Source organism: Erpetoichthys calabaricus, chromosome 9, assembly GCF_900747795.2.
Source record: "Erpetoichthys calabaricus chromosome 9, fErpCal1.3, whole genome shotgun sequence".
Classification (NCBI taxonomy): domain Eukaryota; kingdom Metazoa; phylum Chordata; class Cladistia; order Polypteriformes; family Polypteridae; genus Erpetoichthys; species Erpetoichthys calabaricus.
The window spans coordinates 89,720,349-89,739,453 of record NC_041402.2 but is presented as its reverse complement, the minus strand read 5'-3'; the positions used below and the strand labels follow the sequence as shown (position 1 = coordinate 89,739,453).

General features: G+C 36.9%; 1 protein-coding gene across 1 annotated transcript in view; it reads left to right on the top strand.

Moving 5' to 3' along the window:
• The first annotated feature begins 310 nt into the window (after nt 1-310).
• The window catches only part of gabarapl2 (GABA(A) receptor-associated protein like 2), a 38,281-nt gene continuing 19,486 nt past the window's right edge, over nt 311-19,105 (top strand). The window contains exon 1 of the mRNA XM_028809868.2: nt 311-517. Coding sequence (XP_028665701.1) covers nt 484-517 — 34 coding nt within the window. The 5' untranslated portion in view covers nt 311-483. The remainder of the gene's footprint in view (nt 518-19,105) is intronic.

Below are 19,105 nucleotides of genomic sequence, written 5' to 3'. Positions count from 1 at the left end.
AAAGACATTATATGCATATCCCAAATATAGCTTGATTGAAGCAATCTTTGGATTTACGTTTTGGTAAAAATAGTGTCACCATTCTGTTGAGCCTTATGCCCTGTCAGCTTGCCAGGAAGTGTCTACCTTAAGAGCCTTAAATACATTAATTCCAGCGGTGTCATTTTAATATTTTTCTTTGTGCCAGAATCTATTATATTTTTCAAAGGTAACGTTTCGTGGAGTTGCTCATAAAAGCCCGGTTTGAATGCAAAAAGCCAAGTTTCGTGCAGCTTCGTCTCCCCCTTCGGCTGTCAGTTGCGCTCGTCCATCCTGTGACGTCATTTTCAGGGACTGGCTCGTCGGGTCGCCGTGAAGCCTCGGTTTGTTTTTGTTATTGTTTATAATTTTAAAGTCGCTATCTTTACTTGCTCGAGAGACCAAATAACACATTTGGACTAGAACGCTAAATAAGACTATACAAGTAAAGTACAGACTGCAAAGATGAAATGGATGTTTAAAGAAGACCATTCCCTAGGTAAGGCGTTATTTGAGGACGCATCTCGTTTGATGCTATTAAAAAATAATAAAATATCACCACCCCACCAACCTTGTATGTTGATATCCATAGGCCCGGCATCTTGGCGTATTTACTTTCATTATACTGTTAATGTCAAACTTCAAAACCAAATGCAGCGTATTAGAATTATTTATTCGTTTTATTTTGTTTGAAATCGAAAAGAGTTGTTATTATCAATACTAAAAAGAAAATTTATGTCGTCTCATTCGCTTTAAGGTAGAAGGAAAAAAATTGTTGGTGTTTATTTTTGGTGAAATCATTTTTTAAAATAGAGAGAGACGGTTCAGGTGAACTTAAGGGCAGTGGGCAGTCTTTTAGCAGTTCCAAACGTTTTTGTTTTTTAAATAATGCACTGTGTCCTGTCCTGCTCTATAGTATTATTTTTTTTTTTGTGTGTTAATTATCGGTTCCCAAAGACGGACGTTTACATTTATAAAGACGAACTTGATTTGTAAATTACTCGTATATAGGACCACTTATTCCCTTGCCCTCTTCACAGACTTAAATGCCCTGAGGTTGATCACTTTTAGACTTAAGACTTTCACTAATGCTCTAATAATGTGAAAACGAAAGCATTTTAGAAAGAAGCCCATATTAATTTATAGCAAGCTGAAAGTCAGCTTTTTTTTTTTTTTTTTTTTAGCAAGGCCTTCCTCAGTCAAATTCCGTTTCTAAGTCGAACGAGCCGTCGTGTGTTCACTCTTTTTCATAAATGTATCAGTTTTTACGATGCATTTATGTTTTTATTAGTAACACACCTGACATCTAACAGGAGTTGTGCGTAATTCTTTTGAGTTTATTACAACTTTTACGAAATTTTAATCGGAAGATTTATGTTCCCCTGAATGTATGTATATGTACAGTATGTATGTGTTTAACTCAGATACTGTAATATTTTCTTTCCGAAGCTGTCACGTTCATAGTCACCTCAGTGTATTTTAATGTGTTGGGGTCCTTTAGTAATTAATGTTGGGCCTAAAATTTAAAACAGATGTACAACATCTAATCTATGTATAATGTAATGTGCCTAATTCATTTTCAAAAATGCCATTAAGTAAAATTCACTTTGAGATATTTTTTTAATTGCAGACCCAACAATCCTATATAGTGGTAAAAAAAAAAAACGAAACGGCTATCAAGGACTGGTACATCCATAATAATGTGTTTCAAATTAGTATATACTTTTAATGGTCTTTGAATTGGTTTGCAGAACATTTTAATTATTGATGACCTTAAGTACAGCATTTCTGGTCAGTAGAAAAATGTGGTGATTGCATTATATTTGGTCTGGAGAAGTAGCGAATTTATTAACATTCGACATATTGTTTACTGGAAATTCCCAAACAGTTCAGTTGCAATTAATATTGAGCTTTATGTTTTATGGTTTGATAAGTGTATTGAGTTCTAAATGTATAAAAGGGATTTTTTTCAGCATATCTTTAATTAATGAAGACTTTGAAAACAGTCATGAGTTTGTAATTTATTTATGTAAATATTTAGTTTTGCCTTGGACTGCACCTTTTATCTCTCTTTAAGAATAATATAATTTGATCTTTTTTGCAAGACCAGTTTTTGGTCTTGCTCAGAAAACTGTAGGCTGTGTATACCGTAGATAGCGATATTGAACAAAAGGACTACACTTAAGCCATGATTTGTTACAAATTTAGAGATCCCAAAGCGTTCAGTGGTGCACACAAACTGACAGTTTCAAGATCCAAAGCTGCAAGATAAACCTGCTGCTACAAGATGTGGTATTCTGTCAGTGGTCAGTTCAATATGTGATTTGCTTAGACTTTTATTGTTACAAATTTAGAGATCCCAAAGCGTTCAGTGGTGCACACAAACTGACAGTTTCAAGATCCAAAGCTGCAAGATAAACCTGCTGCTACAAGATGTGGTATTCTGTCAGTGGTCAGTTCAATATGTGATTTGCTTAGACTTTTATTGTTACAAATTTAGAGATCCCAAAGCGTTCAGTGGTGCACACAAACTGACAGTTTCAAGATCCAAAGCTGCAAGATAAACCTGCTGCTACAAGATGTGGTATTCTGTCAGTGGTCAGTTCAATATGTGATTTGCTTAGACTTTTATTGTTACAAATTTAGAGATCCCAAAGCGTTCAGTGGTGCACACAAACTGACAGTTTCAAGATCCAAAGCTGCAAGATAAACCTGCTGCTACAAGATGTGGTATTCTGTCAGTGGTCAGTTCAATATGTGATTTGCTTAGACTTTTAGCACCAGTTATATTGACTGCTGAACTTATTTTAAGGGAACTGTGTAAAGAGAAATATGGATGGGATGAAAAAGTGGAAGTTAAGTACAGTATGTCCAGTGATGGAAAAGATAGATGGTCAATTTGCAGCTACTTGTGGATATCAATGTAAGCAGGTGCATTAAACTGACTGGGTTTGGTCACATAATGTCTGCACAAATGCATCATTTTGAAGACGCTTCTGAAGATGGATATGGTACTGCTTATCTTCTGCTAACTACCAAAGAACATAAGACACATTGTTCATTTTTAATGGAGAAGTCAAGACTAGCACCACTGAAACCTGTCCAATGTTATAATTAACAGCAGCATGTGGTAGCAGTCAAAATAGATGAGATGCTAAAGCACGAACTGCAAATTATCCTGCAAGAGTCAAACTTTTGGATTGACAGCAACATTGTATTAAGGTATTTTACAAATGAAAGTGTAATGAAGTGTATCAGAAACCAACCCTGAACAAGACTGTAGTCAGTCATAGGGCATACACATAAACTCACTCAAATTTACATGGTTTTGAGTTACCAGTGAACCATATCTGCATATCTTTGAGACGTTGGAGAAAACTGGGTACTGTTCTATTATCGTGATGCAAGGTTAAGATAAGGGAATGGGTGAAGAGTAAGGTAATCTAAGAACTATTTTAACTTCAGGGACTTAGTCAATTGGGGTTCAGGGATGGGATAGGACATAGAACAATTAACATAAGGGGCTTAAAAACAATGGGGTTAAGATAAGAGAATGTTGTTGAAGACAGTGGGGATGAGGATGAGAAGGTATGAGGATTATTTGCATCTCTCAGACTGACACAGACAACCTGACTGCAGATCCACTTTGTATGGAAAAACTGATTAGAAACTTCAAAAGACTTTGTTGTACAGTTTTCTTATCCAAAGATCTTGACCATACATTGTTCTTCTCTCTTGTAGTACTAGGGTGTTGTACCGTGTTAGCCATTATGAATGTAGAGAAAAGCCAAGCAAAATGACACCTTTTATTGGCTAACTAAAAAGATTACAGTATGTGAGCTTTCGAGGCAACTCAGGCCCCTTCTTCAGGCAAGAAGTTCTTCTTTCTTGTTAAATGAACCTTGGCCTGAAGGGGTCTATTAATTTTTTACATTTAAGATTAAAGATTTACCAATGTTGTTTCTTGTCCTAGTGTGTATATACTGTAAACACAGGGAACTCCAGTTTCTGTACTACATCTTGCCTGAAGAAGGGGGCTGAGTTGCCTCGAAAGCTTGCATATTGTAATCTTTTTAGTTAGCCAATAAAAGGTGTCATTTTGCTTGACTTTTCACTACATCACGATAACAGAAAAGTACCAAAAACTGAAACTGATGTAGCTGTTTCTATCTGTGCAGTTTTCAGCAGAGCATGCAAGCTCCACACAGATAGTGATTGGGCAAGTTAGCGACACTGACTATATTGCACCATTGTGCTGTCTGTTTTAAATGAAGAAGGGGGCTGAGTTGCCTCGAAAGCTTGCATATTGTAATCTTTTTAGTTAGCCAATAAAAGGTGTCATTTTGCTTGACTTTTCACTACATCACGATAACAGAAAAGTACCAAAAACTGAAACTGATGTAGCTGTTTCTATCTGTGCAGTTTTCAGCAGAGCATGCAAGCTCCACACAGATAGTGATTGGGCAAGTTAGCGACACTGACTATATTGCACCATTGTGCTGTCTGTTTTAAAATGTAATCTGTCTTCAATGATGAGAAAGTTGTAGGTGGCAGAAACTTTAATATGAAACATGTCCTGTTGGTTATCGTGAAACTATGTGATACTGTAGTTGAAATGCATACTGTTTGTAACTTAATTTGGTTGGCATTTTGATTTATTTACACTATTGCAGTTATATGACAGGTTATAGTTCATACAGACCAAACATGTTTCTTTGCTGTCGCAGTATATTAGGCATTAGATCAAATTTACATGGAAATAAACTATTACTCATGAGTGACAAGACTTTCCTTTAATCGAAATATGTGTAGCTAACAAGGCATGTATTTCCCTAACACCTCTTATGATTTAAATGAGTGAAAGTAGATAGCAGTGAATAAGTTGTTTTTTTCCTGTTTTGAAGAGACTAAAGTGGGACAGCATTTATTAAAGGAGCAACAAAAAGATTCTAAAAAGTACACCAAAACAGTTTTCTGATCAGTACTTTTTTTTTTTTTTTTTTAATACTTAGGAGCTCATGTCTTAATGGATGGATGGATGTTTGATAGATTTTCAAACATAGAAGTGTACAATAAGAGATCTGGATGGATGTTAAAAATATCTCTTATAGTTTTTGTTGTGCAAGTAACACATTTGCAGCTAAGTTTAAGTTTACAAAACACACTCAAATATCAATCAACCCATTATAAAAACCATTGATTTTTGTTTTTCAGTTTAAAGTGTACAATCTGTTTTTTAAGTTTATCTTCCAACCCAAGCTGAAAAAAAGCCAATTTTTTTTTTCTTCTAATTGCACATGCTATAAATTATTCTGGGAACCACAGGCTTAAAAGCATTTTATCAGGGAGCTTGCTGTTAAAGAAAACAAAAAGCACACGGACATGAGCACTTGCATCCAGGATGTCTTCAATAATTTAAATAAGTATTGCCTGTGCATATTTTTCTAGTTGTGTAATGTTTATTTCTTATGTGTGGTGTATGGAAAATGTGTCTAGTTCATTTCATAAATAGAATTTGTCATTATTATTCATTATGATTATTGCAGTCCTCTTTGTTCATGTAAGAGCAAAATATGAACTCAGAAATGTGACTAAGTGTTAGCAAGTGGGGGGGGAAAAAAGTATGCAACCGTAGAGAGGAGCAAGAGGTTCAAAGCAAACTTGATTTAGAAGTAAATTTGGAAACTGTGCACAAAAGAACTGTGTAAAAGTGTTATGCAAACAATTTTGAAAAATATGATAAGCATAAGAGGGGAAGATTTCAGTGTATTAGTATAGTGTAGTTCTTGCCATCTTGTAGGATGCTGTTTATCAATTGGTGACCCCAATTGTCCTAAAGGAGAAAGGATTAATGACTTGTACTTGTGCAAGGCCAGAGCATTCCATGGCTGGTGTTTACTTCGTCACTGCTGATGTAATGCTCTAGTTTTTAGGCAATGCTGGGATGCAGAGTATAGAATGCGACATCAGGAATAAATGTGCTAAAACAGAAGAGGCCTTTATTTTGTGATGCAGACATCAGAAAAACAATATCTGCATGAAAATGTTTGGAGAAGTTTGAACTTCAAATGTGTTCTTGGTGCATGCTACTTATGTAAATAAGGTGCAGTATAACTAGAGTGGGCCTGCTGTTCACAACAATAAATAAATAAAATAAACCATTTCAAAACCCTACCACTCTTAGCATTTAGTGCTATTCTGAATGGTTGTTATATGTGCTGAATGTGTTGTCTTTGTTTCCCCAGATATATAAAGACACTTCTATTTAATTTTTCTTTTTTACTGCAATGACTTTGTGGATTTTAATCCAACGCAATCTGAAACTTTTCAGACTTTGCCTTCAACCAAAAGTATTATAATAAATTGCATTTTTTTTGTTATCTTATTTGACATATATTTTCATCTTCAAAACATATTTAAAAACAAAATATTTAAATAAAAAACATGGAGACTTTTCCCAGTCTCTACGTTCATTGTAAACAAATTCTATTTAATGTCACAGGATTTATATTTTATTAAGTTACATAATTTGCATGGTAGATTTTTCACTCGGTGGTTATTAAATAATACATTTACTTATTTATTGTTAAATAAAAATCCTCTTTAATAAAACCCCTATGTGCGTCCAGTGTCCGTGTGTGTGTGTCTTCTGGTGAAGTGCACATGCGCGGGGCACGTGCGATGCTTCAAAGCAGATGCTTCAAAGGCCGCCTGATGTGTCACACAAGACAGAGAGGGCGGGACCTATAAAATATCGCGCGGCAGATCCAATTGGATTTCAGTAAATGAGGTAAGACCTAAAACATAAAACACAAAAAATCCAATCGGGTACTGAGACGCGGAGACCAGCTTCCCCATTGTTGTGCAAGTGTTTACTCTGATGATATTAGATTTGCTATTAAGAAAGCTTGGCCCGGTAAATTAAAAGTAGATTTATTTTCGCGCACATTACATCAGTTGCTGGGGAGAATCTGCTGATTGCCCACTGTTGTGACAGAAAATTAAACGCCTATTACGGACAGCAAAGCCAGTATTACTGTCAGAGAAAATTACAGGCATTTTATGGGAAAAAAATTAATGAGGTAAAAGGTCCCTTGCCATTTAATATAGACTGTTCCTACAAATGTTTATGGACTACTGTTGTAGCGCCCGTTATTGTAACGGGCTTAATGTCTAGTTAATTAATAAAAATGCCAAACATATCTCCGAAAAGGAACCAGAGTGAGTAAAAGTCTTCACGTTCATCCCCAGATTGAAACAAACATGGATTCATGCAGGACACCTAGTAGCCATTTTCTAAAAGGCTGTTTTAGGTGGATGGAGCCAGTGCCTGTCTCAGCTGCACTAAGTACAAGGCACGAACCTGCCTTGCACAGTGACAATTCATACACTTTTCACATTTACTCATATGGGTCCATTTGTGCTTATTTATATAATTTAACCTGGCATGTCTCTGGAGTGTGAGAAGAAAAGCCATAGTGATGTGAGAGGAACAAGGAAACGTCTGACTGGCAATATTATACTACAGTAGTTCTAGGTAAAAGTCAAGACAACTTTTAAACCAAATGCCTGTCTCTGTTTCCTGTGGCTATTATACAACAATGACAAAATGAGCTGCTGTGGATGTTGAATTCCAAAATAAAATGTACAGCATTAGTGTTTGAAAACAGCCACATTGTCTAAACATTGGTGTGCTCAGTTAGAATCATGAAATAGATCATTGATAAGTTGTTCAAAACATTAATGGCAGCAAGGACTTGCAGTTATTAGGGGCTACTAAAACAGCATACCTCTCTGCTGAATATGAATTAGCCAACTATAAACTTGTGATGGTCGAGTTTTTGAAGCCAAGATAATGTCTGCTAGTATATTGTGTCCAACTGAAGTGTGACTAACACAGTGAAAGCATATTAAGGACATATTTGAATGGTACAACAGTGACTGGGATGCAACATGGACACAGCTACAGGTGGGCCTAGATGTATCCCCTCCACAACAGATTATTTTTTATCTGTACAAATTATGATAGATTGCATTTAATGGTGTTGTTCATGCACAGTTTGCTACCTGGAGTTAGCCCAAGCCAGTGGCACATTACATGACTTCTAGTTGGATGTGATGTCAGACTTGACAAGGAGGATGTCGGATTATACAAGATCTTTCAGGGCATGACAAATTAAATGACTCTGTGATGCTGTTCCAGCACAATTTCACATTTCTATAGTATTGAAGCTCACCCCTTTTTCTGATGATAACATGTTGCCCGACTTCCCCACTGCTTTCCCCATACAGTGACTTCAGCCGCAAATGTGGACCTTTTTTTTATTTTTTCCATTCTATTGCAGTGCATAAACACAAGACATCAAACAGACGAGCCCCTCTCATGTTTGTGACATCCAGAACACCTGAATTCCTTATTCTTTGTAGCTACATTATATGCATTGTACTCCCAGGTGAGTGCTTATTGGTTGTCAGATCTCAAAAACACACAAGCCTACCCTCATGACTGAAGATAAAATTAAACCTATTTGATACTGTAGAGGCGAGTTGCAGGAAAACCATATTTATCTCTATATAAACATGGATCCTTACTACATGCTGAAACATCACTGTTAGGTATCAAGCAAAATTGAAAACAAAAAAATCTAAATAATCAAACTAGTTGAAATATCAGTGTTTTTTATTTCTCTGAAAGTTAACTGATTTAAATAAAGAACAGAAAAAACAAACTTTTCTGTCAAATAGTTAGGCAATTCCCTGAAATAAAGTTTAGTAAATAAAACTGATTTGTAAATGTGAAATTTAGAACTTCCTTGACTGTGCTAAAGAGATCATCTCAGTCTTCAACAGTGAGTCCTGTCGTCTCACAATCATTTTTAAAACTTCATATAGTGATAAACCTGAACATGCTCTTTTATCCTCAATAGTAAGTGTTTTACCCAGTGTAAATAATGTGTCTTGGAAAGAAGACCTGCTGGGGTTTGTCACATCTTAGGATGGGTTTCAGTGCATTTAATAATTAATAATTCTTTATTTATTTGTCACATACATAGTTATACAGGACAACACGCAGTGAAATGCATCTTTTCGCATACCCTTGGGGTCAGAGTGCAGGGTCAGCCATTGTACAGGGCCCCTGGAGCAATTGAAGGTTATGGGCCTTGCTCAAGAGCCCAGCAGAGTAGCATCTCTTTTGGCAGTGACGGGGATTCGAACCGGCAACCTTCGGGATGCCAGCACTTTGGGGCCTATTTCATTGTTAAATGACAAGATTTTTGCATTTTTAAAACTTCACAAGTGTAGCTGCTTTCCATTTTTGGAGAATTGTTTATCACCTTGGAAACTAGGTAATTGTTTATTCTTACATTTGGTGAGTTTAGATTTACTATTTCTCTTTCCCTCTTTGGTCAGTGTCAAAAAGCTGACAAAAAAGTAGCACTTCCTAGAGTAGTTAAAAAAAAAAAAAAAAAAAAAGTACATAATGAGGTAATGGGATAATCAACAAGAAAAAAAAGGAAATCAAAGCACAGATTTAAAAAAATCTCCAAAAGAGAAAAACTATGACCCATAACATTTATTGTAGGCTACATATTGTCAAGCATTTACAATGTGATCACAATGTGATCTTTGTGCTGTTGTTAATGTTATTTTATTGGCCAATATTTTTACTCAGTTACTTTTTTGTTAGATATTGTAGTCTTTATTATACAAAAGTTGAAACTATATTTGTTGAAATTACTTGCTCCATGTGTTCTGCTACTCTTCATTATTTGTTAGCCATTCCCATTACACCCTGGTGATTGCCTTAGGGCTCATTTATACTTCATGCTCAGAACACGAATGCATCATGGCTGCCACGTGTTCCCAGCATTCATTTGACGCATCCTCTGAGCAGGTCCTCAGAAATTAACGCGACGCGTGCGCGAGTTACCATACCAGCAAAAAGTCAGGAGGCGCAGTGTGATAAAAGTTGGAATGTGACGTTAGAGTCTCTGTTTACTATCTACATGTGACAGAAAGCCGCTTTGGGGATCCTACAGGATTGATGTGCGTGCTTCGATGTTTGATGAATAGTTCGATGTGGTGAAGCAAAATGCTGACATACAGATGCATTCATGGTGCTTTTATATTTAAGTGTCGCATATTCCCGATCATAATGGCACAGTATATTTTAAAAGTCTCACAAACCATCTTTTGTGCCTTCTTTTTTTTTTTTTTTTTCTGGGGCTTCCTTCTGACCTGATAGCAGTGGCAAACAGCAATAGATCACCACACAGAACACCTTAAATGTATGATATTCCAACTCTCTGCACATTTAGAATCTTTAGATTTATACTTGATATCACTTTCATGATGAAATGCGTTAAAAGTATGTATATTACATTTTACAGATAAATCGTTAACAGTATTCCTTATTTAAAGAAAGCTAAATTACACATATGGGGGCAGTGCGGTAGTGCTGCTGTCTTGCCTGGAGTTTGCATGTGTTCCTGCTGGGTTTCCACAGTGTGCTCTGGTTTCCTTCCAAAGATATGCAGATTTGGTGACACTAAAATGACGCTAGTATATGTGAGTGCTTGTAGTCACCTTGCGATGATCTGATTCCCTGTCCAGGGATTGTTTCTGCCTCATGCCCAATGCTTGCTAGAATGGACATATCCCTGGATTGATGGATTTAATCATTAAACAACCTTTTCAGAGATATTACGGTAAGGTGTCATCGGAATTTAATGGGTGTTCCAGGCAATTCACAACACAGCGAAGCCGAACCTGTTCTCACCGTGATATCTCGCACTGCCACCTGATGGATTCTTCCAGATTTACGTAAAGTACATGTGCAAGTATTAACAGTAAAACGCTTGCGTAGCAGGAGCGTCCGCTGCAGCATGCGTCACATCGCATAAACCTGGCCTTAGTCTGATAGTTTCTGTGACTACAAAATCAGTGACTCTGTAATGCTGGCTTTCTCAATGTGTGAATCTGTAGCTGAGCATTTTCCTTGTTGAAGGCTGCCATTTTTGAGAATACAGTGATCCCTCGCTATATCGCGCTTCGCCTTTCGCGGCTTCACTCCATCGCGGATTTTATATGTAAGCATATTTAAATATATATCGCGGATTTTTCGCTGCTTCGCGGGTTTCTGCGGACAATGGGTCTTTTAATTTCTGGTACATGCTTCCTCAGTTGGTTTGCCCAGTTGATTTCATACAAGGGACGCTATTGGCAGATGGCTGAGAAACTACCCAACTTACTTTCTCTCTCTCTCTCTCTCTCTTGCGCTGACGTAGGGGGGTGTGAGCAGGGGGGCTGTGTGCAGCTGCTTCCTGAAGGACATGCTGCACAGTGCTTCGCATACTTAAAAGCTCAAAGGGCACGTATTGATTTTTGACTTTGTTTTTCTGTGGCTCTCTCTCTGTCTCTTCCTGCTCCTGACAGAGGGGGTGTGAGCTGCCGCCTTCAACAGCTTTGTACCGGCGGTGCTTCGCATACTTAAAAGCCAAAAAGCCCTATTGATTTTTTTTTTGACTGCTTGCTTTGCACTCCTTTGAAAAGGAAGATATGTTTGCATTCTTTTAATTGTGAGACAGAACTGTCATCTCTGTCTTGTCATGGAGCACAGTTTAAACTTTTGAAAAAGAGACAAATGTTTGTTTGCAGTGTTTGAATAACGTTCCTGTCTCTCTACAACCTCCTGTGTTTCTGCGCAAATCTGTGACCCAAGCATGACATTCTAAAAATAACCATATAAACATATGGTTTCTACTTCGCGGATTTTCTTATTTCGCGGGTGGCTCTGGAACGCAACCCCCGCGATGGAGGAGGGATTACTGTATTTAAAACTATTCCTTTTGAACTCAACCTTCCTGGCCAGTGCAGTACAACAACGGTATGAGATTTTTTATTCATGTACATTTCATGGATATTGTTTGCTATAGTACTTCATTGATGTCCCCTACTGCAACAGTTGAATCATAAACTTTTTTACCTTCCTTCTTTCTGCATGAAACTTGTCTATAAAAGTACATTCTTCATTTTCCTAGTGAACTGAAAGTTTGTCACCTACTGTTTGGAGGCAGTGGTCCAGGGAGCACTCATTTCCTTTAGCCTTTCTTACCAAAATAGTCGTGCCAGAACAAGACTCCCAGCAGTCATTGCACAAATTATACAGCTGTTCTTTTATAAAATGGATGGATGGATATAGAACAGAAAAATGTTATATAAATTATTTTCCAGACATCTATGAAGAATGTTAAAAAATTTGAGTACTGATGCTGTATGTTTGCAACAGGCAGTTTGCATTTTTTATTATTATTAATGGTAATTTTCCTACACATATCACAAGATTATCTACAGCTGATCTAATTAGTATGGCATTCAACAGATGGTGTTTATCATATTTCTGTCACCATTCTGGCACCCTGTTTTCCAGAGCATCAATCAGTCAATCATACTTTATTTCATATAGCACTTTTCTAAAAGCTCACTATGACAATTCCCTCACTCTAACAAACACACAAAAATACAATATAAAGTACCACAGTAACAAGCGCATTGGCTTTGTAGATTGGTGCTTCAAAGCTTTAAAGAATACAGTCCAGTTTTTTCTCCCCATTTATAAATTAAGGTTTTAACAAAAAAAAAAAATGCAGAGGTACACGTGCCTTAAAATAATGCGGACTGGTAAGTTTAGCCTTTCAGCAATTCTAAATGGGCCAGTGTGTGTGTGAGAGAGAGAGAGAAGAGAGATAAACTGGTACCTATGACAAGGGTTACTTCCTGCCTTGGTGTAATGTTAAGTCTCTGGCCACCAAACAACCACAATCCACAACTTGGATTAACTTGCTTTGAGTAGACTACATCTGTATAAATGCATTTCAGAAATAAAACAAAGCATAGTTTTGTTCCATATTATGATTTTTCAAAAGTGGTTGAAATTAGTGCTAGACCAGTGTAGATATATAAATTTATAAAAATTTCTTTTGTAGCACACAGATTTTGACAAAATTTCACACTAACACTTGGGTGGGGTGAGGGGGTGGGAGATGATGCTTGAAAAAAAGATAATGCTCCATTTCCTGTTGCTCCGTTTCTGCTTCTATAGTTGTCTTAACATTTGCAGTTTAATGTAATGTGTTGCCTTCATTTGATATTTTCAAATCATTTCACTGCTGACTACTCTTGTCTTTTATAAATAAATCATAGAATGATCAACTAGTATTCTGCCATATATTATCAAATACATCATATTGTCAGTATGAAGGCTGGCACCATTTCAGTTTCAATTGTGTAAAGGTTTATTCCTAGAATCTCAGTAACAGCAATTTTTAAAACACAAGTGCATTGATCTTAGTACAATTCTATCTACTTAAATATGTCCACAGCACATTTCTGTTAAACATACTCTGTGTCTGTCTCCTTTTGATTATATGTATTCCCATAAAAGTTTGTGGGCTCTGATTCATTCTAATTATTGCTCAAGTCTTCCATCTGAAGGACATTTGTAAAAGTGTACTTTCTCTCTGGATCTGTCTGTCCCATCTGCTGCTTACTCTCAGATATATATGCATTTACCGTGTTTAGCATCTAAGTTCAATTAACAGAGCTATTCTTGCCTAGTACGTATTGCTAACAGGAGAGCCACAGGCTCCTCATGTCCATGAACCTATTGGAGAGGTGAAGTAGGGAATGGATTAGATGGATGTATTTTTAAAACAAGCTAAATTAAGTATATGTATGCAAGATGATAATGAAAGTATTATATAGTGTCAGTCATATGAAAAAGTTTGGGAACCCCGCTTAATTCTTTGGATTTTTGTTTTTCATTGGCTGAGCTTTCAAAGTAGCAACTTCCTTTTAATATATGACATGCCATATGGAAACAGTAGTACAGTATTTCAACAGTGACATTAAGTTTATTGGATTAACAGAAAATATGCATCATAACAAAATTAGACAGGTGCATAAATATGAGCACCCCAACAGAGATATTACATCAATAATATCAATATCATCATCAGTAATAATGTTGAGCCTCCTTTTGCAAATATAACAACCTCTAGATACCTCCTATAGCCTTTGATGTGCGCCTGGATTCTGGATGGAGGTATATTTGACCATTCTACCATACAAAATCACTCCAGTTCAGTTAAATTTGATGGCTGCCGAGCATGGACAGCATGCTTCAAATCATCCCATAGATTTCGATGATATTCAAGTCAGGGCACTGTGACAGCCATTCCAGAACATTGTACTTCTCCCTCTGCATGAATGCCTTTGTTGATTTCAAACTGTTTTGGGTCATTGTCTTGTTGGAATATTCAACCCCTGTGTAACTTCAACTTTGTGACTGATGCTTGAACATTATCCTGAAGAATTTGTTGATACTGGGTTGAATTCATTCGACCCTCAACTTTAACAAGGCCCCCAGTCCCTGAACTAGCCCCACAGCATGATGGAACCTCCACCAAATTTGACAGTAGGTAGCAGGTGTTTTTCTTGGAATGCAGTGTTCTTCTTCCGCCATGCAAAGCGCTTTTTGTTATGACCAAATAACTCAATTTTTGTCTCATCAGTCCAAAGCACTTTGTTCCAATGAATCTGGCTTGTCTAAATGAGTATTTGCATACAACAAGCGACTCTGTTTGTGGCTTGAGTGCAGAATGGGCTTCTTTTTCATCACCCTGCCATACAGATGTTCTTTGTGCAAATTGCGCTGAATTGTAGAACGATGTACAGATACACCATCTGCAGTAAGATGTTCTTGCAGGTCTTTGGAGGTGATCTGTGGGTTGTCTATAACCATTCTCACAGTCCTGCGCATATGGCGCTCCTGTATTTTTCTTGACCTGCCAGACCTGGGTTTAATAGCAACTGTGCCTGTGGCCTTCCTTTTCCTGATTACATTCCTTAGAGTTGAAACTGACCGTTTAAACCTCTCAGATAGCTTTTTGTAGCCTTCCCCTAAACCATGATACTGAACAATCTTTGTTTTCAGATCTTTTGAGAGTTGCTTTGAGGATCCCATGCTGCCACTCTTCAGAGGAGAGTCAAAGGGAAGCACAACTTGCAACTGACCACCTTAAATACATTTTCTCATGATTGGACACACGTGTCTATGAAGTTCAAGGCTTAACGAGCTAATCCAACCAATTTAGTGTTGCAAGTAATCGGTATTGAGCAGTTACATGTATTCAAATCAGCAAAATTACAAGGGGACCCAAATTTTTCCACAGCCAGTTTTTCCCATTTGATTTAATTTCATACAACTAAATACTGCTTCAATAAAAATCGGAAAACACCCCAGTACTCCGATGTTCCTAGGAAATGAAAGACATACCACTATTATCTTTTTTTGTTGAAAGTAAATTATTACGCACGCTGAGAGGGTTTCCCAAACTTTTTCATGTGACTGTATATATAAAAGGTTTGTGTATGTATGTATACCGGTATATAATTAATATATATATATATATATATATATATATATATATATATATATAAAATTAATATATATATATATATATAGTGATGCATATACAGTATGCATGTAGAGTAATTTGGAGAACAGATCACAGTGCATAATTAATTATATTTAACTACTTGAAACACCCATGCAGTGTTGCATTTAAACTTAAATGGGATAGATAACATTTAAGAAACTGAGCTCCAGTGAAGTTTCAACAGCACAGAGAGAAATATAAAAAGGTAGTTGAGCCCTGAATATGTTTACTATTGGTCTGTGGTGTAATATATTAGAAAAAAATCTCATATTGTGGTCTCCGAGTTAAATGTGTCAATTTTTCATGTAGGTGAAAAATAAGTTTTCATGTCTTCTCAACTACAGACATACATCTTGTAATTTTTAGCTCCTAAACCAAATGTGAAGCTGCAGTCGAAGCTGTTATTGTGTGCCCAGCCAGATCACTAGAAAAATGAAATCCAAGCATCTTCAACCAGATAACCTTCCCTGAAACCTATAGTGGTAGAGCTTACTCAGGTTTTATATTGAGTTTATGGTAAGTGAGTCTGAAGATGTTTCATATCGGAGGGCACCTCTCCTTTTCCTTTTATACATACCATGCATGAAGACTGGCCCTTCTCCTGGTTTCATCTTTTAAAACACTGTACATACCTGGGAGCTGATGCAGAATACTGCGTTTAAATAAGTAGAGGCACACTTTAATAATTCCATAGATACATATCTGTTTAAACCACAACAACATAATATTTCACACACAGTCCCCAGGTTGGCACTGCCATCCGAGTTCAAGTCAAAGAATAGGGCCTTAAGATTTTCTGCACGTACTGGGATTTGGACTCTTAATTTAGAACTGTGTGTTTATGCTGTTTGAGCAGCAGTGCCACATGTTGAATCAAAGTCAGTAAAACTGCTTTTATTAACAGGAAATTAATTTTTCACATTATGCGGTACACAGTCTTGCATGATATCCAATTGCAGCAATGTCATCCAGTCGTTAGTGCTGCCTTGTGTGTAACTTCAGAATGGAAACAAAGCACTGGAATGATGAAAAGGAAATGGAGACAAAATTTCAAAGGAAAATTGTTCCCTAAAAAATAAATATCATTTGGTAAATGACAGTACTTTGGCCTAAAGCAAAGGATGTGGGCTAAATGTACATACTCCGCTTGTATCTCTTTTGTGTCTAAAAACTAGGATATTGCAACAACGTTTCTGATCATTAAAAAATTTAGTGCAGTGAAAAATATTTGCCTGTCTTATTTCTGCATTACCAAGTATTTAAAATTATGTGATTAATACACCATATGATCAAACAAGACTTAATATTAAGCCACAAATGAGCAAATATCACAATACTGAAATACAGATTATGTTCAATACAGTTGACTTCAGTTTATTTTATAAATTACTACCTGTAATTACATAATGCATAGACAAATGCAAAGTGTCTGCTATGTGGAATATAGAATTACGAATTGTGGATGCCAATTACTTTTGTCAGTTTCAACCTGTTTCTTGGAAAATTGTGATTATTTTTAAAAAATGAAAGGGTATCAATACTTTCAGCAACATCTACATTACTGTGTATGTTCTCTGTCAACAAATCACTAATATGTTGTTTTCAAAATAAACTTCCTTACACTAGTAAATTGTGTTGAACGCTCTAGTTTCCAAATACTAGTAAATGTTCCATGCAGAAATATCTAGTATATCTAGCAGTAACAAGGACAAATTCAGTCAGCATTTCAATGTCTCGATTATACATCCATCCATCTTCTAAACCTGCTTAATCTTGATCATGGTTGCAGGGAAGCTGCAGCCTATCCCAGCAAACATATGGCACCAGTCCATCACAGGATGAACACACATACATACATACATACACCAGGGCTAGTTTAGAATTGCCAGTTTACCTAACCTGCAGGTCTTCTATTGTGGAAGGAAACCAGAACACCCAAAGGAAACAGACACAAGGAGAACATGCAAAATCCACTCAGTGATAACCCAGGATGTGAACCCCAGCCTCCTTGTTACAAGGCAGCAGTGCTACCACTGCATCACTGTACCGCTACCATTACACATTTTAGTTCTAATTGTGCTGTGCTTGCCCTTTTACCATTGCACATTAACATAAATGCCCATTCCCCTTCCTGCATACATTATATCATGATGTTTCCATCCCATATCACTACAAAATCCAAAGTGAATCTAAATGCTCTGTGTAGACTGATCATTTTGTATCAGAATCTCTGTAGCAGTCGTAAAATTAGTTAGTGCCACCTGTGGGAATTAAGATCTTTAAATATACACTTTATATTTAAGATATTTTCCATTTAAAATTCTAACCTGGTTATATTTTGTTGATGTGAATTGTGTAGTGATTTAGACATCATGACACTCAGAAGATTTTTCCAAAATGCTCTGGTTTTCTTTGCTTTTTGCATACAGCACAATACAGTGTTGGACAGTGACACAGTTTTCATCATTGTGTCTTTGCATGTTGCCACGGTGAATATGAAATTCAGGAGTCGATCTAATTGAAATGTACAGTATATTTTCACTTTTATTCCAAGAGATTTAACAAAAATATCATATGAGCTGTTTAGGAATGACAGTCTTTTTATACTTTGTCCTCCCCTTTTCTGGGGCTCAAAAGTAACTGGATAAACTAACAATCATAAATACAGTAATCCCTTGCTATATCGCGCTTCGCCTTTCGCGGCTTCACTCCATCGCGAATTTTATCTGTAAGCATATTTAAATATATATCGCGGATTTTTTGCTGGTTCGCGGATTTCTGCGGACAATGGGTCTTTTAATTTCTGGTACATGCTTCCTCAGTTGGTTTTCCCAGTTGATTTCATACAAGGAATGCTATTGGCAGATGGCTGAGAAGCTAGATTGCTTACTTTTCTCTCTCTCTTGCGCACTTTCTCTGATCCTGACGTAGGGGGATTGAGCAGGGGGGCTGTTCGCACACCTAGACGATACGGACGCTCGTCTAAAAATGCTGAAAGATTATCTTCACGTTGCTATCTTTTGTGCAGCTGCTTCCTGAAACGACATGCTGCACGGTGCTTCGCATACCTAAAAGCTCGAAGGGCACGTATTGATTTTTGATTGAAAAACAAACTCTGTCTCTCTCTCCCTGCTCCTGACGGAGGGGGTGTGAGCTGCCGCCTTCAACTGCTTTGTGCCGCAGTGCTTCGCATACTTAAAAGCCAAACAGCCCTATTGATTTGTTTGCTTTTCTCTATCTCTGTGACATCTGCTCCTGACTCGCACTCCTTTGAAGAGGAAGATATGTTTGCATTCTTATAATTGTGAGACGGAACTGTCATCTCTGTCTTGTCATGGAGCACAGTTTAAACTTTTGAAAAAGAGACAAATGTTTGTTTGCAGTGTTTGAATAACGTTCCTGTCTCTCTACAACCTCCTGTGTTTCTGCGCAAATCTGTGACCCAAGCATGACAATATAAAAATAACCATATAAACATATGGTTTCTACTTCGTGGATTTTCTTATTTCGCGGGTGGGTCTGGAACGCAACCCCCGCGATGGAGGAGGGATTACTGTATAACGATTAATTTTCAATACTTGTTCAAA